Genomic DNA, 25,366 nt, shown 5'->3' with positions numbered 1-25,366 from the left:
TGACCATTCAGGATGGCAGCTTTCCACTCAACCATACAGATTAATAGTCCAATATATAGTGAATAAAGTACCCCCTCTTGTAAAATATAAGGATATTATGAGTTACCGAGGAGTTTCATGACCATATAAAAACACCAGGCCGAAGGTCATGGAACTCCGAGGTAACTTCTAATATCCTCATATTTTGCAACAGGGGATACTTTATTTATTATAATACACACGTTTTAGTGAGTCATGTGACACAAATGACATCACGACTCACCGTTTATAAGGATATCATTTACATAGCTTTTGTGTATTATAACAAAATATTGAGAAATTATAGAATGCTTGGACTTTTCTGCCTGATACTGTTGACAATTATTTTAGCTTTATTCTGTAAGGCTGTGCCACTCACCATTATAGCGGCTGCGTGGGTGCTGATGTCATCTTGCCATTTTTGGCTTTAATTTAAGACTCCAGGCAGGGTTCAAGGCCAGATTATGGGTCTTGCCAAGTTCAGTTCCTGGGTGAGTTCCAGGGTGAGATGGACCACAGATCTCATTGGTCAGTCATCAGCCAAACTGAGCACCACATTGAGTCGCATACAGAATCTTGCATTGTTTTATATTTGATATATCAGCCAAACTAGAACTGCTAAGGCCTGCTCTTGCCTGTGCTAATATATGATGCAATTAGATAAATCGGTGCAATTTATATCTATCTATCTATGTATTTATATATATATGTGTGTGTGTGTATATATGAACCTGATAGAAGAGAGAGTAAAAATAAGTTATTCTGTGTTATTTATTTCACAAGCGTTGAAGTCATTCATCGAGTCACATCTAGAACTTCATACAGAACCGTAAGTAAAAATGCATGTGAATACAAAGGAAAACTTTGTACAAAAAAAACTTAAAAATCAATCTGTACCGACCGTATCAAAACGCTGCACGAGCAAGACTATTTGGTTGCCCGGCGAAAACAAAAAGTGTTGTACGAATCTGTGATTGGAATTGGTTTACAATGATAAGAATACATTAACTGTACAATGAGATGGGTCGGCTCACATGAGCTGTGGCTTCTACGAAAGTCTTCTGGCTAATGGAAATGAGACATGATACATTTAGCATTCTACACTATACATAATATTGTTCACATTTCTTAGTTATCGTGGCAAACTTGGGCCTTGGCATCGTGTCTAGGACAGCTTGTTGGCTTCAATGGAAACTCAATCACAGACCTACGGAGAAGAAATAAATAACAGAAGGCCATGCACTGCTCACCCAAAGACATCTAAATGGTGCAAATGGACTATCATGAGTCACAAAGACAAAGCTGAAGTCTCTACTCTACAACAGTAATGGGCGTTTCCATGCTTTCGCCAGTGAGGGCGTCAGAGGGGTCGCCGTCACATTTTGGTGCAATGTGTTGGAGACGGATCTGATGCCCGAGGTGATGGGATGACTATGCACAAGTGTGAGGGAAGGGGAGGTGGGAGAAAATAGTTCCAAGCATTTAACCACACAACGACCATCCCTTTCTATACAAAACAGACCATGTTCAGTAGTACCAAAAATGTGAGGGCTCAATAACACTGACACAGATAGGAACAATGTTCCAGTGGTGAGATTCTTTTGTTGTCTTGAGGCAGATCCATCAACCAAGGCTTGTGATGTTTGAACGACCACCAGGTGGAGCAACAATACGATGCCCTGTGCGGCGAGGGTTGATATCGTCTTTTTGTGCACCTGCAATATGAGCGAAATGTTAGAAGAGGAGAAGACGGGATGAGGGCTGGATTTACATAGCGGGCGCCCCTAGGCCCACTGCTGTTCGTTGCCCCTGTCCCCTCCCCTTTATTCGTGCAAATTTTCATCATTGGAACCAAAGCAACGGGGATTGGTGTACGGGAAATGTAAAAAACGACTGTGTCTCCCCCGCATCCCCAGTGTTTCTGAACCAATTTGGGTGTGGTTGGGTAACATGCCGTCCCCTAAAATTCTGCCACCCTAGGCCCGGGCCTTGGTGGCCTTTCCACAAATCCAGTCCTGTAGACATGAATGCAATGGGTGCAGAGCAGAAACGCTGCTCATTGACTGATCAACTGAGCCCTGTCTTTTCTAATGGCCTCTAAAACATCACAACAATGACTTTAACCTCTGAGACGTTGACATCTTATCCACATACCTGATAAACTGAAGTTGGACTGGTGAAGGTTCCTGATTGGAGGAGGCTGAGTTTTGGAAGGTGAGGATTTGGCCGATGGAGCTGGAGTTACGTACTTGGGAGGAGGAGCTGGAACTTCATACACAGGCCCATCGTACATCCCACGTGACACCGGTTCTAATCCTGCCACCTAAAAAACATGTCTTCTGATAAATGGGCAAATTCAGCTCATGCACAAATAATCATTCCATATCCTCTTAATAACAGAGAGATAAATAATACAAAACACATTCAGAATTGCACAGCAGCAATTCTAACCACTAGATATGATGCTATCCATTGCATAGTGGTACATTGCTTAGAACTGTTAGTCAGTTGGGCCTTGTTCACATATCACCTAGTGCTGGGATTCTGTGAAAGTAGTCAGTATGTTCTCCCTGTGGCTATGGGTTTCCTCCTCCTCTGTTTTTCTCCCACACTCCAAAAACATACAGGTTATTTGCTCCTGATAAAACTGACCCTACTGTGTGTGAATGTGACAAGGACTTTGGTTGTAATCTCCACTGGGGCAAGGACTGAAGTGAATGATGTGTCATCTCAACAGAGCGGAGAAGAATATGTCAACACCAAGGGGCAGATTTACATATGGTCGAATATCGAAGTCGAAAGATTGACTGCAATTAGTTTGACCGAACGATTCAAAGGATTTTAATCCATCGATCGATTGATTTTTCTACAACCAAAAAAACATAGGACCTTGGGGACCTTCCCCATAGGCTAAGATTGCACCCCGGTAGATTTTAGGTGGCGAAGTAGGGGGTCGAAGTTTTTTTTAAAGAGACAGTACTTCGACTATCAAATGGTCAAATATTCATACGATTTTTAGTTCGAATCGGTCGAAGTAGCCAAAAAAAACATTCGATATTCGAAGGTTTTTTTTATTCTATTCCTTCATTCGAGCAAGGTAAATGTTCCCCCATATGAATAAAGCATAATATGGCCATCCATTATGCATCATTAGGAAGCTAGCCATTCAACCTATTTAAGAAATATACATTGCACAGAGAGCCAACCCCCTTTCATCCATCATCCACACCAATTTTGGAGATTGTACATATTGAACAAACCTTGTTCCTGATTTTGATGCGCTGGTAAATATATTCAGGGAATGGTTTCCGAGGTATGAACCGCCCCATGCCCTGGTTAACATGCAGGTTTCCATCTTCATAGACCATCTTTCCTTGGCTTATAACCACCAGGGGAGCGCCACGATACTCCATGCCTTCAAAGATGTTGTATTCTACAGCCTGAGAGCCACAAAGAAGACAATTTATGAGCCTCTAGCCTGCACTAGAACTTTACAGGTTTGGTATCTCAGTCTATCTCAGACTATTGCTTATAATAGTCTCCCTGTTAGGTCACCAGCTCTGGTGTGAAGGCTACAAGATTAAAAGGCAGATTTATCAAGGGTCAAAGTGAAAATTCAAATTCATATTTTTCGAATTTTTTGAGATTTATCATACTCTGGCCTTTTAAGAATTCGAATTTGACTGTTTAACACCTAAAATCTGCTGAATTGCTATTTAACTCAACGGGAGAGGTTCAATTTGGAGATGTTTGCAGACATTCAAGTTTTTTTTTTCAAATTCAATTCACGTTTTCGGGTCCAAAAGCTATTCGTCCAAAGCTATTTTAATAATAAATTTCGGTTCGAATTTATGGGAGTTTAGGGAAGTGTAAAAAAACTCACATGAATTTGAAATTCGACCCTTGATAAATGTGCCTCTTAGGGTAGAACTCCACGGGCGATTTTACCTGCGATACCTTCTGTTCCGATGCGATAAGACTACTCACAGGCTTCATGTCGGATGCGCTGAATCTAATGTAATGTAATACAAATGTCGCACGTGGAAGCTGATTGCATCCGACGCGACTGTCGCATGAAGACGCAACATGCAGCATTCGCATCCGACAGTCGTGTCAGATGCAATCAGCTTCTACGCGCGTCATTTTTATTACTTTCAAGCATCCAACATGAGGCCTGTGAGTAGTCTCATTGCATTGGAATGGAAGGTATGCAGGTAAATCACCCGTAGGGTTCAACCCTAAAGCATCACAGTTATTAACATATATATGACTGGGCCTTGTTCTGATATCAACCAGGTAAGGCATAAAGGAGAACTAAAGCCTAACTAAAAAAGTCGCAAGAAATGTTGTACATGATGTTTTGTGCTTCTGTTCCAGCCCACGGCAACCACAGCCTTTTAGCAGTAACGATCTGTGTCTCCAAAGATGCCCCAGTAGTGTTTATATTTTTTATATCTCTATATCTGGAAAGGTCTATTTCCTTTGATGGACGAATGGCCAGTGTCAGAGGGTTGATATCTATTACCCCCCCGCCCTCTATGATTCAATAACACTAAAGGTCCAAGCAAGGGTGGACTATAAGGGCAAATGGTCAACTGTGGACAATGGTCACTCATATAATTGATACTAGTCCATAGTAATAAATGATCTCCCCTCTGTTATTTAGATTCCAGAGTGTCAGCATGTCTCTTATGCCCTTCTGCAGAAGTGTTGCTTAAATAGCTGATTTCGCCATCCTGTCTAAAATTAGTAGACATCAGCTCAGGCATTTGGGACCAGAAAACTCTTATGTTGCAAAACTGCACATCTTACAGGAATGTATAAATGTATATGTCAGTAAGTCTCCTTGCCAGACCATGGTATTTCTGTGTACCCCTTGTCACAATTACGGTAAATGCCTTCTGAAAGCTATATAACGCTTGGACCAAGAGGTGTGTCTTTGGTGAGTCCTTGGGTGACATTCCGTGTGTTACTCCAACAGCTTACCCAGACAAAACTGTTATAGTATGTTGTACTGAATAAATTGCCTGACTATTACTAAAGGTTTTCCTTTACTGAGTTTTGTCTTACACGAGGTCAAAATGGTACTACTAAAAATACCATCAGGAGCTCCCCATCTTCTTCTCTGCTGATTCACTGCACATGCTCTGTGCTGCTGTCACTTACTGAGCTTAGGGACCCACTCACAATATACAGTACACATAGAATAGAAATGTCACAATATAAGGCTGATTAGTAATTAATACAGATAATTACTACATGGCAGCACAGAACCAGTGCAATTAGCATCAGAATTTAATAATCAGCCCTGTAGCATCAGCTTATATTACAGGGGAACCTAATTTTCTGCTGGATAATTAGTGACGAGCCCTAAGCTTAGCTTCTCAACAGCTGCTCAGAGCCCACTGAGCATGTGCGTGTCACAGACACTTTCCAAGATGGTGACCCCCTGTGACAAGTTTGAAGTCCTGGATCATTGCTGCTATTGACAAGCTGAAACTTTAGGCTGGTGCAATAAGTTCAGTATATGAAACATGGCATTTTTAGCCATGTTGATTTTTAGTTCTCCTTTAAATCCCATTGATCAAGGTAACTATTGGTCAGTGATTAATTTCCATAACCAAAAGGTCTGCAAAGGCCTCTGGCTGGCCAAGTCGGCCAAAGCTTAACCTTCCCATCATTTATGGCCTGGTTATCATGTTTGGTCAGTTTTTCCTTCAGGCAGTTCATTTTCAAAGTACGTGTAAGATCCCTAATGCTGTTATGCAAATAAAGGTGTATTTACTTACAGATTTGTGCGTTTTTGCAGAGACTGTCTTAATCTTGTCTGGATCCCAAATAACCACATCAGCATCTGAACCAACTGCAATTCGACCTTTTCTTGGGTACAGGTTAAATATTTTGGCAGCATTTGTACTAGTGACTGCAACAAACTGGTTCTCATCCATTTTACCAGTTGCCTTGAAAAAAAAAATGAAAGCTGTAAATTTTGAGGCGTGAGGGTTAATCAATTAAACTGTCTTTGACGTGGCCGGTAAACTTATAGGAAATTTAAACCCCATGAATATAAAATTGCTCAGAGGGCTTCTATTATTTTTGCAATTTACATTTCATTTACATTTTCTTGTGCCTGGCCAAATCCTAATGCAAATTTCCATATATAATTTTGGGCGGGTAGGGACATCATGTGACTTTTCATCACAAAACAAGAAATATAATTTTTTTTTCCACTTTTTCCTTTTCCGATTCTTATTTACATTAGGGGGCTGATTCACTATGGGTCGAATATCGAGGGTTAATTAACCCTCGATATTCGACTAGGAATTGAAATCCTTCGACTTCGAATATCGAGGATCGAAGGATTTAGTGCAAATTCTGAGATCGAACGATTAAATCCTTTGAATCTAACGATTCGAAGGATTTAAATCCAACGATCGAAGGAATATCCTTCGATCAAAAAAACTTAGGCAAGCCTATGGGGACCTTCCCCATAGGCTAACATTGACTTCGGTAGCTTTTATCTGCCGAACTAGGGGGTCGAAGTTTTTTTTAAAGAGACAGTACTTCGACTATCGAATGGTCGAATAGTCGAACGATTTTTACTTTGAATCCTTCGATTCGAAGTCGTAGTCGAAGGTCGAAGTAGTCCATTCGATGGTCGAAGTAGCCCAAAAAATACTTCAAAGTTTTTTTACTTCGAATCCTTTACTCGAATTTAGTGAATCGGCCCCTGGGATTTGGATTCGGTTCAGTATTCAGCTGAATCTTTCCCGAAGGAATCGGCCGAATCCCAAATAGTGGATTCAGTGCATCCCTAGTTGTTACGCTGCTAATTTAATCAATGTGAAACAACCTGCTGTTCAGTTCAGCCATTCAGCCACAGTGGCAGAAAATTAAATTTGCAAGCTGAGGAAAGTCTTGTGATGTTGCTAGACTTAAGACTAACCAGAGTGAAGTCAGATAACTCTTCTCTGTTCATCACAAGACATTCCTCAGCTCATTAAATACATTTTCTGTTGACTATGGCAGGTCAGCCAAACCTGAACACATGGCACAAATTCATCATATCAGCAATGTCAAAACTGCTAATATCTTGAAAACTAGAAAAAAAATTAAATTGCAAAAGTGCTCGGAAGAGCAATTTTAAATTAGAATTTTCAAGGGTTAATATTCCCTTAAATAATGCCAGGCTATATAGTATAACTAAACTATTTTTTTAAATCTCTTCATTGCACTGAAAAGTGGTAAAAAAGGGCATCAGTGGGGCGCCAGAAAAATACTGAATATCTTTTTCTTCTACTCTTTCACTTGGAAAGCACGATTTTATCTTAAAGGGGTTGTTTACATTTGAGTTAACTTTTAATATGTAGAGAATGATATCCTGAGACAATTTGAAATTGGTTTTCTATTTCTAATATTTGTGTTTTTTGATTTATTTAGCTTTTTATTCAGCAGCTCTCAGGTTTGCAGTTTCAGCAATCTGGTTGCTATGGTCCAAAATACCATAGCAACCATATATAACCATATATTAAATAAGAGACTGGAATATAAATAGCCGAGGGCCTGAATAGAAAGAGGAGTAATAAAAAGTAGCAATAACAATACATTTGTAGCCTTACAGAGCATTTGTTTTTTAGATCGGGTCAGCGACCCCGTTTAAAAGCTGGTAAGAGTCAAAAGATATAGGCAAATAATAAAAAAAACTATAAAAATTAAGTAATGAAGACCAATTGAAAAAATGCTTAGAATTAATAATTTTATAACATACTATGGATGCACCGAATCCAGGATTTGGCCTTTTTCAGCAGGATTCAGATTCGCCCGGTTGAACCAAATCCAAATCCTAATTTGCATATGCAAATTAGGGGCTGGGAGGGAAATTGCGTCACTTTTTGTCACAAAACAAGGAAGTAAAAAATGTTTTCCCCTTCCCACCTTTAATTTGCATATGCAAATTAGGATTCAGATTCGGTTTGGTATTCGGCCGAATCTTTCACGAAGGATTCGGGGGTTCAGCCAAATCCAAAATAGTGGATCCCTATAACATACTAAAAGTTAACTTAAAGGTAAATATTCGTCAATATTCGTGTATAATTTGCACCTTCCTCCTCCCTTATTGCTGCTTGTTTTTTAAGGAAAGAATTCATTATATAGGAAGTTAACGTAGGAGGGAGAATCTGATTAAATACTTTCCCTTCATCTTCCAATTTTTGCAAATCCAGATGAAACTTACCACAGCTTTGTCCCACACAATCGACATCCGTTCCTCAATTCCATTGACTCCTTCTGGAATCAGAGTAAAATTATCTTTTCCTATAGCTTTTTGGGCCGTGCTGTAAGAGCAGTGTCCGCTGCCCGTAACCTGCAGGTCCCCACTAAGAGGAAAAAATATAGGATATTGTTAAGATATATTGTATATATTTGCATATAGACACCCACATTCAGACATGATAATAATCACTATTTATTATTGGTTAAAATTCCAATATTCTTCTTCATTTTCATACAATGCTAAAAAAAATGGAATACACATCATCACATATAGGGACAAATCTCCCTCACTGGTGAACTCCTCGGCCACAGAGCTGACATACGCATTGTGCTTTCTGCTCTATAGTGTGTCACGGGGTTGGGACTTGTTCATGTGCATCAGATATGAAAACTGAAAGACAGAAGGATGTACCGGCCAGACAGAACTGAGCACAGAGAAAGTGCCACCCCATCTCGACACACTACAGAGCAGAAAGCAAACCCCGCATCAGGAAGTGTCAGATTTTTAAAACGAATTACACAATTGTAGTTCAATTCAGAATGCTGCCATTAGGAGTATCAGTATCGGAATGCAACGAGGCGAAGCAGCTAATGTGACACCAGTAACTCTTACCAAGCTAAAAGCGAGTTCAAGTAATCCGGCGTGGTGGGGTCTGGGCTTAAAGGAGGTGACGTGACAAAGGCCGCAGCTTTGGCCCAGTTTTTGCTCCAGTAGTGGGTACCGTCCGTCCCTAAACTTGCTGTGATTGGCTCTCCAAACACTAAAGCACCTGCGGGAAAAACACTGGGTCAAGATCAGCTGGAACTCATAACTTATAAGTAGTGATGGGCAAATTTCTCCAGTTTTCGATTCGCCAAAAAATTTGGGAAAATCAAAAATTGACGCTCATGTCAATTTTTACACCGGCGTTAAAGTCAATGGGCGTCCGAATAGTGTTGAAGTGTAATGTTTTTGACGCGAGCAACTTTGCCTATGCGTGTTCAAAAATTTTTGACGCCACCGAATTTGCGCGGGAGTTTCGCTAATTTACTCACCAGCGGCTAAACGCGGAAATTCGCAGCGAATACGCTCCTGCCGAAGCATTATAAGCATTACTATCCTCATACACTTATCTGTTAGAGCCCATGCACCTTGCTCAATTTCTTTTTTTTTTTCTTTTTTGTTCTTTTTATTGAAATTTTACAGTAAAGCAAGTTGACTGTTTTATAGCATGTAAATATATGTGCAGTTTCATATTCCAAATAAATAACATTCAGACTTCTACAGTAACAATAAACAGATATTGTTAACCATTTTCACCTGTTTCTCATTCATTTATTATTGTTCAACATATGGATTTTAAAATCCAGCTCAATTCTTTCTCATTTTCTTATTTCATTTTCTAATTTTTGTTTCTAATCAGAAATTTGGGGAATTCGTTGTGGTTTTCATAAAGGAACCCATGATCCCTGCCATTACTAGACACAGCCCTTACATTTATGAAAGCAAAAAATGAACTAATGAAATCAATGACAGTGATGTGACAATGTTCATGGTGGCCACCAGATTGAGCATAGGGCTAGTCAATGGCAATACCTTTTTTCCTGGCTTGTGCGATCACATCGGAAGCGCTTTTACTCATCACTTTGGTTATGTACACGGGGCAATTAATTCTACTAGCTATGGTTATGGCTCGGAAAACTGCCTCCGCTTCAAGCTGGGAAGAAAACAAAGAAAATATTTTTGCCATGAAATACAAACCGCATAAGACATAAGTCATGTCTGATAGGGTAAAGTCACACGGTATTTTTTGTCACCCATGTAAAAATCGGACAGGATTTATAGAAATACCTTTCAATCGAGATCTGTGAGGTTCAAGTCAAAATACTTCAATCACTTAATATTGCAAAAACCTACTACTTCTACTTCTTCATGAAAATATGCGGTTTCCGGGGCAGATTTTTTCAATGGTCGAATTTCGAAGTGATGGGAGTTTATTTAAACTCCCATCACCTCGAATTTCTAATAAAAAATTACCATCCAAAATTTATTTAAAAAAATCATATTTTTTAACTTTGGGTGAATAGGCTATATTCGATTGTTCGATTCAAATTCAGATCGTATTCGATCAAATTCGAATCGAAGTATTTAAAAAAAAAAACTTTGATTTTTCAAAGTCCACCAAATGACTCCCAATAGGTTCTAGGAGGTTCCCCATAGGTTCCCCACATTCATTAAACAATTAACGGTTTATTTTAACATGTTGATCGGGGACCAGCATGTAGCTAATGCCAATAGCAATGTGCAAAGGCCTGTCACTGTATCGCCCTACATCTCGATCCTAAATAAATCAAACGGTGGAAATCTGTGTACAAAATACATTTAGGGTTAGGCCACACGAGGAGATTTGGGGAGATTTTGTCGCCTGGTGACTAATCGCCTCGTCTTCTGAGCAACAATCTCCCTGAACTGCCTCAGCGTGTTTTCCCATAGACTATAATGAAAAGTCACCTGCGCTAATGCACACGTGGCAGTGCGTTTTCCATAGTCGCCCGAAGTTGCCTGTGTGAAAACACGCTGAGGCAGTTTGTCGCTCAGAAGACGAGGCGATTAGTCGCCCGAATCTCCTCGTGTGAACTAACCCTTGGGGGCACATTCACCGAGCTCGGGTGAATGAATAGAGGGAAAAATACTCGAATTGCGAGTAGTTTTTTGTGCTCCTCGACTATCGCATTGGCGTACATTCGTCTGAATAGAATGATTAGAATAGATCGAGCGCAAAAACGCTGCGACTATTCGCCCATTCGATAGTCAAAGTACTATCTCTTTTAAAAATACTTCGACTGCCTACTTCGCAACCTAAAACCTACCGAATTGCTTTAAAAGCCTATGGGAAAGTCCCATAGGCTTGTTTTCTACGTTTTTGATCGAATAAAAAGGCATTCGATCGATCATTCGATCGAATCAAAATCCTTCGATCCAATATTCCATCGTGCGACTATTCGCCGGACGAATATTCGCCCATTCGACTATTCGCCAGCGGGTAAATTCGCCAGAATTGCCTATTCGATTCTATTCCCCAGTCGAATTTCGAGGGATTTAACCCCTCGAAATTCGACCCTTGATACATCTGCCCCTTAGTATATGACTGGGTCCAGTGATAAGACAGAGAGTATTAGGCTGTTTCCATAGATGAAGAGCAGGTCAATACCTGTGCCTCCTGCTCATGTAAGAAAAGGAAATGCACCTTTCTTATAAACAAGGCAAATGAATCCTCTTCATCAGTTTGTGTCTCATAGTTTAGTAATACTATCACCACAAGGAAATATATATTCTACCAATGAGGTGTTGAACAGCAATAACAGTGACAGTGGTGTAATTAGAGACTGCAAGGTCGGCTTCCTCTCCAGTTACGCAACTCAACAGTGATATTTGTTTATACATAACAAGTACCTCCTCCGGCCGGCTTAGAGCGTGTCCTTCTGGGCCAGTTATTCCCATTTCCAATATCCGCTTTTGTTCCTGTTGAAGAGGGTAAAGGAATGCGGTATTATTCTGTGTATTTAAATATGACAGAACACAAACACACCTTCCATATAACAATCACGGAAGCAGTGCATTGATCCATTACAACCGATCATTTGCATTTATTTTCCTATTTACAGAAAAAGCAAGGAATCACAGACTGATGTAAACAAACCTCAGTCACAGTATTGTATTTTTTGTTATTGTTGTATATTATATTTAATCATTTAAAATGATGTTATGTTATATTTCAGAACCCTGCTGTCAACCCCAGGAAACCCTTCCTGGCTTCAGCCACAGCAGCAGGACCTTCCTGTGTTCTTGAATAAAATTGAAGAAAGTCTGTATAGCCGAGGCCATGACTGAAGGCAAGAACACTGCATACAAAAAATGCTATTTTGCAGAACATATTTAAAAAAAAAAAAAAACGACAAAAAGCAACAATGATAATACAGCGAAGTTTCCTTTATTGTATTGTTCATTCCATACCTTTAACGAACACAGGTGTGATTTATATATGCCCCAGCCTTAGGGCTCTTACAAACGAGCGTTCTTACCTGCACTCCCCTGCGTTCCGTTTTTCTGCGTTCAGCCGCAGGTGAGCGCAGAAATAGACGCATTACATTTTTTCCAATGGGGCTGTACTCACACAGGCGCGTGTAGGCGCCGAACGCAGGTTGAGACGCAACATGCTGCATTTTTCCTGCATTCGGCGCCTACACGCGCCTGTGTGAGTACAGCCCCATTGGAAAAAATGTAATGCGTCTATTCCTGCGCTCACCTGCGGCTGAACGCAGAAAAACGGAACGCAGGGGAGCGCAGGTAAGAACGCTCGTCTGTAAGAGCCCTTAGTAAAAACAGGCTCGGATTGACATTTTGTGGGGTTTCTGGCATTGCCAGAGGGGCTGCTATAAGATGTCATAGTCACTATTTAGTGGGTGTGGGGGGCTGTTTGGGCCATTGTGTACTGGAACTTAGTACTCATCTATAAAGCACTCTGGGGAATCGCTGCACTCTGTACCTTGCTCTGTATTAAAGCAAAAGTAAACCTTAAATATAGTGTAAAATACATTTCTCATGGTGCTTTTCAAAGCACGTTTGCTATTTACATTAGTTGTTTAATTTTTTCAGTTTTAGAACAATTGGAGTTTTTATTAACTGGCAATATAATGAAATCTGTAACAGCGCCACCTGCTGGTCCATACCTATAACTGTACAGTCAAAGAGATATACCAACAGAAAAGTATTTTGATGTTGCTGTTCTCCTTCTGAAGGTATGTCTCTCTGACTATCTTTGACAGGTTTCCGTTTCCTCTAAAAACCCTGCACACTATGCAGAGCACAGCACTTTTAGGGGGCAGAAGAGGGGACAACCACATGTCGCAAATGTGCAAATTATATGGCTGTTTATTTTCTCTTTTTACGCTTTGCACCCTTCCCATTGCTTTGTAAATGAGCCTTGAACAATGGCATATCAAATCAGAAAGACTTGTACACACAATTATTTGATTAATTGTCCCATACATGACCGTAATAGGGAAAAAATAGGGATTTTGTATTGTGAGACTGCTCTCCCATATGATCGGTTTGATTGGCTCTTCAGTAAATGACCTTAAGCTGGCAATAGACGCACAGATCCTATCGTACGAATCGAGGATTCGTACGATTTTCAGATTGTGTGTGGAGAGTGCCTACATCTTTCGTCCAGTGGAGATCGGTTGTTTCGTCTAGGTTTGATTTTGACCCGACCGATCCCGCCGGAGCCCATTGCACATCGTAATCGGATCGTTCAGCCATACACCCGAACGTTCAGATTACCCCCGATATAGCCATGCTCGTTAATGGCATATTGGGGAAAGATCCGCTCGTTTGGCGATGTCGCCAAACGAGCGGATCTTTGCATCTATGGCCACCTTTAGTCTCTGATTGGCCATGTCGCACCTTGCATAATGGATATCAAGGGAGACTGTGGGGTCACAACAGAAGTACAGTATCAAGTGAGACTCTCATAACAACAACTCACCTGAGCTATTAAGTCTCCATTTTCAGCATGGACCATTATTACAGCACCAAGTCCCTTGAGGTACATAAAGATTTCATACAACTAGAAAAGGAAAGAACAGTGTATAATATATAGTTCATACATATTAGAGAAGGGCAACTTGAAGCACTTCAGTTGTTGGTTTAAGATGCTGGGAACATGAATATGGTGGCACTCCATAAATACATGTTAATGATAATAAGAAGAAGTGCCAATAACACCAAAAAACTCATATGCCCAAAACGACAATTGACACCAAAGCTTAAAAGAGCTGCTTATTTGCAAGTTAGAATTTTTAGTTATGGAACCAGAGGCATTTGGATTTGTACTGCAATCACAGGTTATTTATCAAAATCCGAATTTATCTAATTTTTTAAATTGAAAAAAAGTTAGACCAAACTACAATCCACAAATTGACCTTATTTATTAATAAAAAAGCACAATTTAATTGGATCGGGGGAATAACTCGATAAAGTCGAGCAAAAATCCATATCGTTCCTTTTTTCTGGGTTTTTTCCCCGAATCACTTTGACAGATTTTTGCCTGGAAAACCCAAAATAATCCGATTTTCAGGCTAAATCCAGCGCAGACAATAGAAACTTCCAAATAGGATAGGAACCTCTCCCATTGACTTATATACAAGCTGGGCAGGTCTGAGATGGTGAATTTTTGGATTTAGGCTTTTTGCAGCCTTAGGGTATAATACATTTTGAGTTTTTGGTATCCGGACTTTAGTTAATAACCCCCTTGATGATGGTAAGGAATCTGTGAAGATTCCTCTACATTTTGATGTGCATATAGCAGCCATCAATAAACATTAAGAACGAGAAACAATAAAGAAATACCTGGCTGTCGGTCATTTGGTATAGATCTTTGTAGGCCATGTACACCTGAAAAGAATTGACACCTGTTGGAAAAATAACAAGGAATAGTGTTTTAAAAGACCTCCTGCTCACTATTTGCTACAATATGAGGTTCTAAGTCCTTAAACTCTACAGACTGTACTGGAGAAAGACACATTTAACCTATATATGGAGAATACTGCTCACAGCTAAGGACAACCCTCTTATAGGGAACTAAATGAAAATGACGGCTCATGATGTCCTATAACAAACCTTTGTCTTGAATCAGGATGTCCAGTTCCTCTCGGATTCCATCGTACCAGCTGGTGATGTCCACATGAAGAGAGTAATCACAGCAAGATTTGGTGTCGGCTACCTCGTGCCACTTTTCAAAAGAGGCCAATAGATTGGATCCAGGGTCTGGAACAACGTGGTCAACTAAGATGGAGAAGTAAAGTGTTGAGTGTTGCCCTCAAAATCTACTGCAAATCACTCACAATCATTATTTTTGGTCTAAAATCCAAACAGAAACTGTAGGGAAAGATGAATACGGATATGTGTATGGTTGGGGAAGAAAACGAAGAAGAGGAATGATAAGAAACAATATGAGTGAAGGACAAAATAAAAGCTAAGGAAGACTAGGGATGTAGTGAACTGTTCGCCGGCGAACTAGTTCGCGCGAACTTCGACTGTTCGCGTCCGCCGCAAGTTCGCGAACGTCGCGCGACGTTCGCCAATAGGCGTTCGCGTCAAAATCGTTCGACCATTCGACCATTCGATCGCTAAAATCGAACGATTTTCGTTCGATTCGAACGAAAATCGTTCGATCGAACGATTAAAATCCTTCGATCGTTCGAATCTAACGATTTTCGGATGTTCGAAGTTCGCAAACAGTTCGCAAACTGTTCGCATTTTTTGCCGGTGTTCGCGAACGGCGTTCGCGAACACATACTCGGCGGTTCGCTACATCCCTAAGGAAGACTGAGTACTATGGATATCCCAAGTCTACCAAAGTTAGTACAGGTTAGGTTACCAAAGCACCCACCATAGTTACACCATATTGGATGTCCCTTTTTAGAGGGGAGACACCTCTTCTATTTCCCCCATCCTTGACAGGCAGAGAAGTGAACATTCCATATGAATGTTCCACCATCTCTTTTTACATTTGATGAAGAGGTCAGGAAGCTCCTCAAAACATTTGGTTTCCTTTGCACCAGTAACCACCAATTTCAGTCTATGTTCTTTTCTCATGATAAGGGAGGTTTATATCTCTGACACTCCAATATGCTTAAATGCATATTAAAATAATAACACATGCACATAAGAATAACATTCATTTTAATGAGGCTCCCATCATCCAGTTGTTTTAATTTAATAACAAGGCCCCTGGATATTAAATATACTTTAAATAATTCACACTTTACATACAGTAATGAAACCTGTTATTTAGAATGCTCCGGACCTGGGGTTTCCCAGATAATGGACCTTTCCGTATTATGGATCTTTATACTTTAGGTTGTTTAAACATTAAATAAACCCAATAGGCTGGTTTTGCTTCCAATAAGGATTAATTATATCTTAGTTGGGATCAAGTACAAGGTACTGTTTTATTATCATTGAGAAAAAGGAAATACCTTTTTAAAATTTGATTATTTGGATAAAATGGAGTCTATGGGAAACGGCCATCCCATAATTCGCAGCATACCTGTACTGTAATAATTACCAATAGCAAATATTAAAAATAAACCTTATACACTTACTGATCATGGTGGTACCGCCGGCCACAGCAGCTTTTGTGCCTTGGTAGAAGTCATCCAAGGTGCTCATACCCAGGTAGGGCTTCCGTAGGTAAGTGTTCACATCTATTCCACCGGGAATAACCATGCGCCCATGGGCCTCGATTGTTTTGACTCCGCCTGGAACAATCAGGTTCTCTCCTATTTGCCTACAAGTTAAAAATGACCAAAAGAAGAGTCAATGGGAACAGACAGGTGAGTCCAAAGAGCTGAACCAACAATGTTTTCATTGATACCGTAAATTCAGTTACTGGAGTGACCTGTACCTGCTTATAAAGAAGTCATCAGTGTAACACCTGCCATCTCACAAACTGGGGGAAAGAGGTGGCTTTAGGGTTAAGGTTTTTGGCACCAAGTTACCCACTAAAAGGCAACAGTCAACTGTGAGCACTCAGTTTGCATCAGTGATTTAGGATTGTAATGGGTGATAGTGCTCAGTGCTGCTGGTTAACCGTGCTTACATTAACACCCCCACTGAACAGAATGGCCTGACACATTCAGACTGATTGATATGGGTATCAGGTTTGAAAAATATTTTAATTAGTTAAAAACTTTCCTGGCCATTAGCCAGTCTTCTCATTACTGAGGGTCTTTTTCACTACAAGGGGTAGGGGTGCATGCCAGCTTTAACTTTCCAGAATATATGAGCCACTTTAGTTCACGACAAGGTTGCTGATACACACAATGTTGATGTAACACTCAACCTGCAGTAGTGTTATAAGAGTCTACATAAATGGAATTCAACATGCAGCCTACACTCATATTCAGGTCAAGTACCGCCTGGGCTACCATCCACAAAATGACAGTGCAGGGTATAAAGCCCTCGTTCGGCACATATTCCTGCACCACCGTTTCTACTCTTGCACACAACCAAGCTTGGGAACTGATTGTCAATACTGGGAATTGGGCCATCAGGAAAGATATTTTGACTATTTGAATCTTTCACCCAACCCCCAGTGCAGCTAGACCCGCTCTAAACCCAGGTCTTTGGGTCATGTTTACAGTGGATAAAAATATTTCTGGAGATCCCTGGAGATGCTGCCAATAGCAACCAATTAGATCTTTACTTTTATTTTCCACATTTACGGAGATATTAATCTCCAGTGTTAGTAAACATGCCCCTTTTGTGGCCTTCATAGAAATCTGGGTCTGCCAGTTTATTAATCCTTGTTGGCTAGATTTTGCGGGCAACTAATCCCAACCTACTTTAGGCCTTGATTATAGACTAAGGAGTGGTGGGAGCTGTAGTCTAACAACATCTTGGGATGAGTCAGCTGCTGCATAGCTTCTTTACAATGATTCCAACTACTGCACCTCTGCCACCCCTGCCTTTGTTATTCAATATCAAACAGCACCAACACCTACTTGATAAGCCCATCTTCGAGGTAGACATCTGCATAGAAAGACTGGTCGTCGTTAATAAGTCGTCCTCCTTTTATCAGAAGTCTGTCGCTCTGCAACACAAAGCAAAGAAAGAGTCTATGAAATGCTACTGGAACAGCACAAACCATGACACACTTAATAATTATTCATATAAAGATACATAACATCCCACAGCCATTGTGTTTCCGAAGGAGATGAAATTTAAAGGGGATGTTCACCTTTGAGTCAACTTTTAGTATGAAGTAGAGAGTGATATTCTGAGACAATTTGCAATTGCTTTTCATGTTTTATTATTTGTGGTTTTTGAGCTATTAAACTTTTTTTTCAATACAAAAGGGGGTTGTCTTTCCAGTTTGCAGCTTCAGCAATCTGGTTGTTAGGGTTCAAATGACCCCAGCAACCGTGGCTTGATTTGAATAAGAGACTGGAATATGAATAGGAGAGGCCCTGAACAGAAAGATGAGTAATATAAACAAATAGCAATTTAGATGGGGTCAGTGGACCCCATTTTAAAGCTGGAAAGATTCAGAAGAGGAAAACAAATAATTAAAAAAAACTATACCAAATAAATAATGAAGACCAATTGAAAAGTTGCTTAGAATTGGTACTTCTATAACATACAAAAAGTTTATTTTAAAGTGTACTACCCCTTTAAGTACAACTGGTTTAAGGTAGTAAATGCGTAACTGTACATTAGCACCATATTACTTGTTTCACTCCAGACTCTCTGGAATCCATGCACTGGTACATTTCACTTAAATGCATAAAAATAAAAACCCATTTTTACTTTCTTTATTGAAAAAGAAACCTATCTCCAATATACTTTATTTAAAAATGTGTACCGTTTTTATAAGAAACCTGACTGTATGCAGTGAGATTCTCCCTTCATTTACTACTGTGGATAGGAATTGTCAGACGGTCCCTAACTGCTCTGCATGGAAACAATCATACTTATGTACAGCAGGGGGAGCCCCCGCCTTACTTCCCAGCCATGCAGAACTCAAGCAGCTTTGTTTATGATGATCCCTAAGCAGCCCAGACCACACTGAGAATGTGCACAGTCTTAGTCTTGCAAAGATGTATAACAAAGTTACAAGATGGTGACCCCCTGTTGCCAAATTTTAAAGCATAAATTATTTGTTTGATTAGGCTTGTGGTGCAGTAAGTTCATGTTTATATTTAGTATACAAAATACAGCATTTCTAGCCTTAAGGTCCCCATAGACGCGACGATTCTTCTTGCCGAACGACCGATTTTAGGGAAGCCCAACCAATCCTTCGAAATTATCGTGCGGTTAGTGGTATTCGAACGATCGTACATCTTACGATTTTTCGGCCGACATCTGTCGGGAAATTGATCGGCCAGGTCAAAAAATCTTTGTCGGTCCCAGTGCAATCTCTCTATGTTTGCAGGGCCAAGCAGGCAGCTCCCCTTTGTTTTCCTGGTAAATTGGTCTTTTTAGTTGATGGTAGATTCGTACGATCGTACCATCGTTCTGAGAAGATCGTGGTCTCACGATCAGGATCTGATCTTTTAAAAATCTCAACATCTATGGCCAGCTTTATTCTATTTTAGACTTTACATGCCCTTTAATTCTTTCTGGCCATGCCGCATTGGCACAGTTATTGGCAGCACATACATACACACCCCAAGGAAGATGATTTCAGTGTAGAAAGAGGACATAGATATAAGGACTCAGGAACATCTTCACCCAATGGAAGCTTGTCTAGGTATAATGGGAGTTGTAGTTTAGCAACATCTGGATGGCTATGCAACAATAAGCCAAAGGGTCATAGTGGCTAAAGAGAAGCTAGAGCATCCTTTTCATTTTTAAGAATGTCAGTGATTAAAAGGGATGAATCTGCAAGCATAGATCTTTATATTGTAATGAGCAGAGCACACCCTAAATGAGAGATCTGTAATATCCCTTAGCTAACGTACAATTCTGCCTCACCTATAAGGGCATGCTGGGAGTTGTAGTCCTATAAACCATAAACAGTACACTGACATTTGGAAGAAAGCCAGGATTGCATACAATGAAATATAAACATGGTGCTGTGCAGGGAAGAATCCAAGCAGTTGACTTAGCATAATAAGCAGTTTGCTACAGCTGCAGCTGGGGGAATAATTGGGGGAGGGTTGATTTGGGCATCATAATGTCAATGTAAGTGCAATCAACTGGTAACCCTAAAAGGACAACAGTCTTGTGAGTTGCTCCTTTCACTAAATATTCTGTACATAGATACATGCTACATATTGTAATTGTCACTGATTGTCTGAGTATGCTGGGAGCAGAGGTTCACCCATAGCACCTGTCTACAGTAGTGATGGGCGAATTTATTCGGCAGGCATGGATTCACGGCGATTTTCCACACTTCAACAACTGTGAATATTTACAAAAAGCTGCTGCCAAAATTCGCCATGGAAAAATTTGCTTCGGCAAAAAAAAAATTATTGTGCATCAAAACTGTCGCACTTTGACTTTAATGCATTTGGACATATATGCGTATAAATATTGTCGATTGCGCTAAAATTGTTGCGTATCAAAATTACTATGCCCATCACTAGTCTCATCAACTCAAGCCATGATGAAAATGGTCACCCAATGGGTACAGACTAGGGATGTAGCGAACGTCGGAAAAAAAGTTCGCGAACATATTCGCGAACTTGCGCAAAAATGCGAGTGGTTCGCGAACGGTTCGCGAACCCCATAGACTTCAATGGGAAGGCGAACTTTAACATCTAAAAAAAAATTTCTGGCCAGAAAAATGATTTTAAAGTTGTTTAAAGGGTGCAACGACCTGGACAGTGGCATGCCAGAGTGGGATCAAGGGCAAAAATGTATCTGAAAAATCTGCCTGTGTGTGCTTGGAAGAGATAGTGTAGGGGGAGAGCTGTTAGTGATTTCAGGGACAGATGATAGTAAGTTTGCTCGCTAGTAATCTGCTTGATACTGCTCTGTATTGGAGGGACAGAAGTCTGCAGGGATTTGAGGGACATTTTAGCTTAGGTAGCTTTGCTGGCTAGTAATCTACTGTTCTCTTTAAACAACTGCCATACGTTGACCTTGTAGGCATTGTTTGCCCAGTTTTTTTGGACGCAGCCACTGAAGCACAGTTGCCAGAAAAAATATGCCATATAAATGCTGAAAATAGTAATTTTTCGCCATACGTTGACCTTGTAGACATTGTTTGCCCAGTTTTTTTGGTCGCAGCCACTGAAGCACAGTTGCCAGAAAAAATATGCCATATAAATGCTGAAAATAGTCATTTTTTGCCATATACGTTGAGTCAACGTATGGCAAAAAATGACTATTTTCAGCATTTATATGGCATATTTTTTCTGGCCTCTGTGCTTCAGTGGCTGCGGCCAAAAAAACTGGGCAAACAATGCCTACAAGGTCAACGTCCTTGACCTTGTAGGCATTGTTTGCCCAGTTTTTTTGGCCGCAGCCACTGAAGCACAGAGGCCAGAAAAAAATATGCCATATAAATGCTGAAAATAGTCATTTTTTTGGTCGCAGCCACTGAAGCACAGTTGCCAGAAAAATTATGCCATATAAATGCTGAAAATATAAATTTTTTTGGTTGCAGCCACTGAAGCACAGAGGCCAGAAAAATTATGCCATATAAATGCTGAAAATATAAATTTTTTTGGTTGCAGCCACTGAAGCACAGAGGCCAGAAAAATTATGCCATATAAATGCTGAAAATATGCATTTTTTTGGTCGCAGCCACTGAAGCACAGTTGCCAGAAAAAATATGCCATATAAATGCTGAAAATAGTCATTTTTTGCCATACGTTGACCTTGTAGACATTGTTTGCCCAGTTTTTTTTGGTTGCAGCCACTGAAGCACAGAGGCCAGAAAAAATTAAACCAGTAGGGTTTGCACCCTAGTTTGTAACGGTGGCGGAGGGAGGAGGACACTAAAGGACAGCTGTGTGTGGAGTCATGAGGCTTGAAGAGAAGGACAGCTGCATAGAAGTCAGAACAAGTCTTCCGGCGTGCAGTAACCCTCCGAGATCCACCCCTCATTCATTTTAATAAAGGTCAGGTAATCGACACTTTTGTGACCTAGGCGAGTTCTCTTCTCAGTTACAATCCCTCCTGCTGCACTGAAGGTCCTTTCTGAGAGCACACTTGAGGCTGGGCAAGACAAGAGGTTCATGGCAAATTGTGACAGCTCTGGCCACAGATCAAGCCTGCACACCCAGTAGTCCAGGGGTTCATCGCTCCTCAGAGTGTCGATATCTGCAGTTAATGCCAGGTAGTCCGCTACCTGCCGGTCGAGGCGTTCTTTGAGGGTGGATCCAGAAGGGTTGTGGCGCTGCCTTGGACAGAAAAACATTTGCATGTCTGACGTTACAGACTGGCCAAAGGGCTTTGTCCTTGCAGGTGTGCTCGTGGCAGGATTACTGGCACCTCTGCCCCTGGAATGTTGATGAGTTCCTGAAGTGACATCACCCTTAAAAGCATTGTACAACATGTTTTGCAGGCTGGTTTGTAAATGCCGCATCTTTTCGGACTTGTGGTATGTTGGTAACATTTCTGACACTTTATGCTTGTACCGAGGGTCTAGTAGCGTTGCGACCCAGTACAGGTCCTTCTCCTTAAGCCTCTTGATACGGGGGTCCTTCAACAGGCATGACAGCATGAAAGACCCCATTCTCACAAGGTTGGATGCAGAGCTATCCATCTCCGCTTCCTCATTATCAAGGACTGCATCATCCACGGTCTCCTCCCCCCAGCCACGTACAAGACCAGGGGTCCCCAAAAGGTCACCACTAGCCCCCTGGGAAGCCTGCTCCTGTTGGTCCTCCTCCTCCTCCTCCACAAAGCCACCTTCCTCCTCTGACTCCACTTCTGGCACCTCTCCCTGCGTTGCAGCAGGTGCCTGGGTTCGTTCTGGTGATTCCGACCAGAAATCGCGCGCTTCCAGCTCCTCGTCACGCTGGTCTACAGCCTCATCTGTCACTCGTCGCACGGCACGCTCCAGGAAGAAAGCGAAGGGTATTAGGTCGCTGATGGTGCCTTCGGTGCGACTGACCATATTTGTCACCTCTTCAAAAGGTCGCATGAGCCTGCAGGCATCGTGCATAAGCACCCAGTAACGGGGGAAAAAAATCCCCAGCTCTGCAGATCCAGTCCTACCACCCAGTTCAAAAAGGTACTCGTTGACGGCCCTTTGTTGTTGCAGCAGACGTTCCAACATAAGGAGCGTTGAATTCCAGCGAGTCTGGCTGTCAGAAATCAAACGCCTGACTGGCATGTTGTAGCGCTGCTGAATGTCAGCAAGGCGTGCCATGGCTGTGTAGGAACGTCTGAAATGGGCCGACACCTTTCTGAACTGGGTGAGAACGTCCTGGAATCCTGGGTACTTGGAGACAAAACGTTGGACTATTAAATTTAACACATGTGCCATGCAGGGCACATGTGTTAAATTGCCCAGTCTCAACGCTGCCAACAGATTGCTTCCATTGTCACACACCACTTTTCCGATCTGCAGTTGGTGTGGGGTCAGCCACCGATCGGCCTGTGACTGCAGAGATGACAGGAGTACAGATCCGGTATGGTTTTTGCTTTCCAGGCACGTCATCCCCAAGACAGCGTGACAACGGCGTACCTGGCACGTCGAATAGCCTAGGGGGAGCTGGGGGTGCACAGGTGTGGAGGAGGAGAAGGAGGACCCAGCAGCAGAGTAAGAAGAAGAAGAGGAAGAAGACGAGGTAGAGAGCGATGGAGGAGTAGAGGTGGTGGCAGAACCGCGTGCAATCCGTGGCGGTGACACCAACTCCACTGTTGTTGTTGAGCTACCCATTCCCTGCTTCCCAGCCATTACCAAGTTCACCCAGTGGGCAGTGTAGGTGACATACCTGCCCTGACCATGCTTGGAGGACCATGCGTCAGTAGTCATATGGGACCTTTGGCCCAACACTAAGTGACAGAGATGCGGTAACTTGGCTCTGCACATGTTGGTACAGGTGTGGTATTCCCTTTTTAGAAAAAAAATTGCGGCTGGGTACCTTCCACTGCGGTGTCCCAATTGCTACAAATTTGCGGAAGGCCTCAGAGTCCACCAGCTGGTATGGTAAAAGCTGGCGGGCTAAGAGTGCAGACAAGCCAGCTGTCAGACGCCGGGCAAGGGGGTGACAGTCAGACATTGGCTTCTTACGCTCAAACATGGCCTTCACAGAAACTTGGCTGGTGGCAGATGACTGGGAATGGGAACAGGTGGTCAAGGTGGAAGGCGGAGTGGAGGGTGGTTCAGACGGGTCAAGGAGAGCAGAGGTAGAGCAGTAAGATGCTGGACCAGAAGGAGTGTGGCTTTTAGTTTGCCTGTTGCCTTTGAGGTGTTGCTCCCAAAGTGCTTTGTGCTTGCCGCTCATGTGCCTTCGCATAGAAGTTGTACCTATGTGGCTGTTGGGCTTACCAAGGCTCAGTTTCTGACTGCACTCATTGCAAATTACAATGCTTTTGTCAGAGGCACACACATTAAAAAAATCCCACACTGCTGACTTTTTGGAAGTGTGCGATCTGGCGGTAACAGTAGAAGTTGGCGGCATTGGCGGCAATGGCTGGTGCGTTGGCCGGCTGAACACAGGTGCCGATACATGTTGTTGCCCTACTGATCCCTGCGGGCTGTCCTCCCTGCTTCTTCTAAGTCTTATTCTCCTACTGCCTCTCTGACTCTCCGTCTCTCCATCTGAACTACCCTCCTCTTGCTCTCTTCTACTAGGCACCCACAAAACATCAATCTCCTCATCATCATTCTCCTCAGATGCATCAATTTCTTCTGACACATCACAGAAGGAAGCAGCAGCGGGGACCTCCTCCTCATCACTCATTATGTCCATCTCTATCGTGTTCTCTGCCAGAATTAAATCTGGTGTAAGGTCCTCATCTCCTTCATCTTCTTCTGGCAATAATGGTTGCGCATTACTCAGTTCAAGAAACTCATGGGAAAATAACTCCTCTGACTCCAGTGAAGAAGGGGCACCGGTGGTGGAGGAAGTGTTACGTGGGGTGGCCATAGCAGTGGAGGATGAGGAGGATGTTGTGGTAAAGTTAGAAACGGTAGAGGATGGGGTGTGCTGTGTAAGCCAGTCAACTACCTCTTCAGCATTTTGGGAGTTCAGGGTCATTGGCTTTTTAAAACTGGGCAATTTGCTAGGGCCACAGGATTGCATAGCAGCACGGCCCCTAGCACGGCCCCTGCGTGGCGGCCTGCCTTTGCCTGGCATTATTTTTAAAAAAACAACAACAACAAAAACTCAGTTGGTTTTTCTGGAAACGATAATACACACAGCTAGATGGCAGTTTGAAGAAAACAGTGTGCAAATAATGCCTACAAGGTCAACGTATACACTACTACAGCGGTGGATACGGATTACGTAAAATATATTATGGCTGCTTGAAAAAAGTCACTCCGGTGTTTTTTCTGGAGACGGTAATATTATGGATATTTAGACAGAATGTGAACAAGGTCACACAGCTAGATGGCGGGTTGAA

The 25,366-nt window shown here is 41.8% G+C and overlaps 1 protein-coding gene across 2 annotated transcripts in view; it reads right to left on the bottom strand.

The window, feature by feature from the left end:
* Positions 1-775: 775 nt before the first annotated feature.
* The window catches only part of crmp1.L (collapsin response mediator protein 1 L homeolog), a 48,731-nt gene continuing 24,140 nt past the window's right edge, over positions 776-25,366 (bottom strand). For both annotated transcript variants that reach the window (NM_001095903.1, XM_018249845.2), the window contains 13 exon segments: positions 776-1,733; positions 2,173-2,341; positions 3,279-3,458; positions 5,808-5,978; positions 8,252-8,393; positions 8,903-9,059; positions 9,866-9,986; positions 11,723-11,791; positions 13,818-13,898; positions 14,681-14,742; positions 14,951-15,115; positions 16,438-16,622; positions 17,839-17,927. In NM_001095903.1, coding sequence (NP_001089372.2) covers positions 1,642-1,733; positions 2,173-2,341; positions 3,279-3,458; positions 5,808-5,978; positions 8,252-8,393; positions 8,903-9,059; positions 9,866-9,986; positions 11,723-11,791; positions 13,818-13,898; positions 14,681-14,742; positions 14,951-15,115; positions 16,438-16,622; positions 17,839-17,927 — 1,683 coding nt within the window. In that variant the 3' untranslated portion in view covers positions 776-1,641.

Source organism: Xenopus laevis, chromosome 1L, assembly GCF_017654675.1.
Source record: "Xenopus laevis strain J_2021 chromosome 1L, Xenopus_laevis_v10.1, whole genome shotgun sequence".
Taxonomy (NCBI): domain Eukaryota; kingdom Metazoa; phylum Chordata; class Amphibia; order Anura; family Pipidae; genus Xenopus; species Xenopus laevis.
This window is presented reverse-complemented; position numbering and strand designations above follow the sequence as displayed.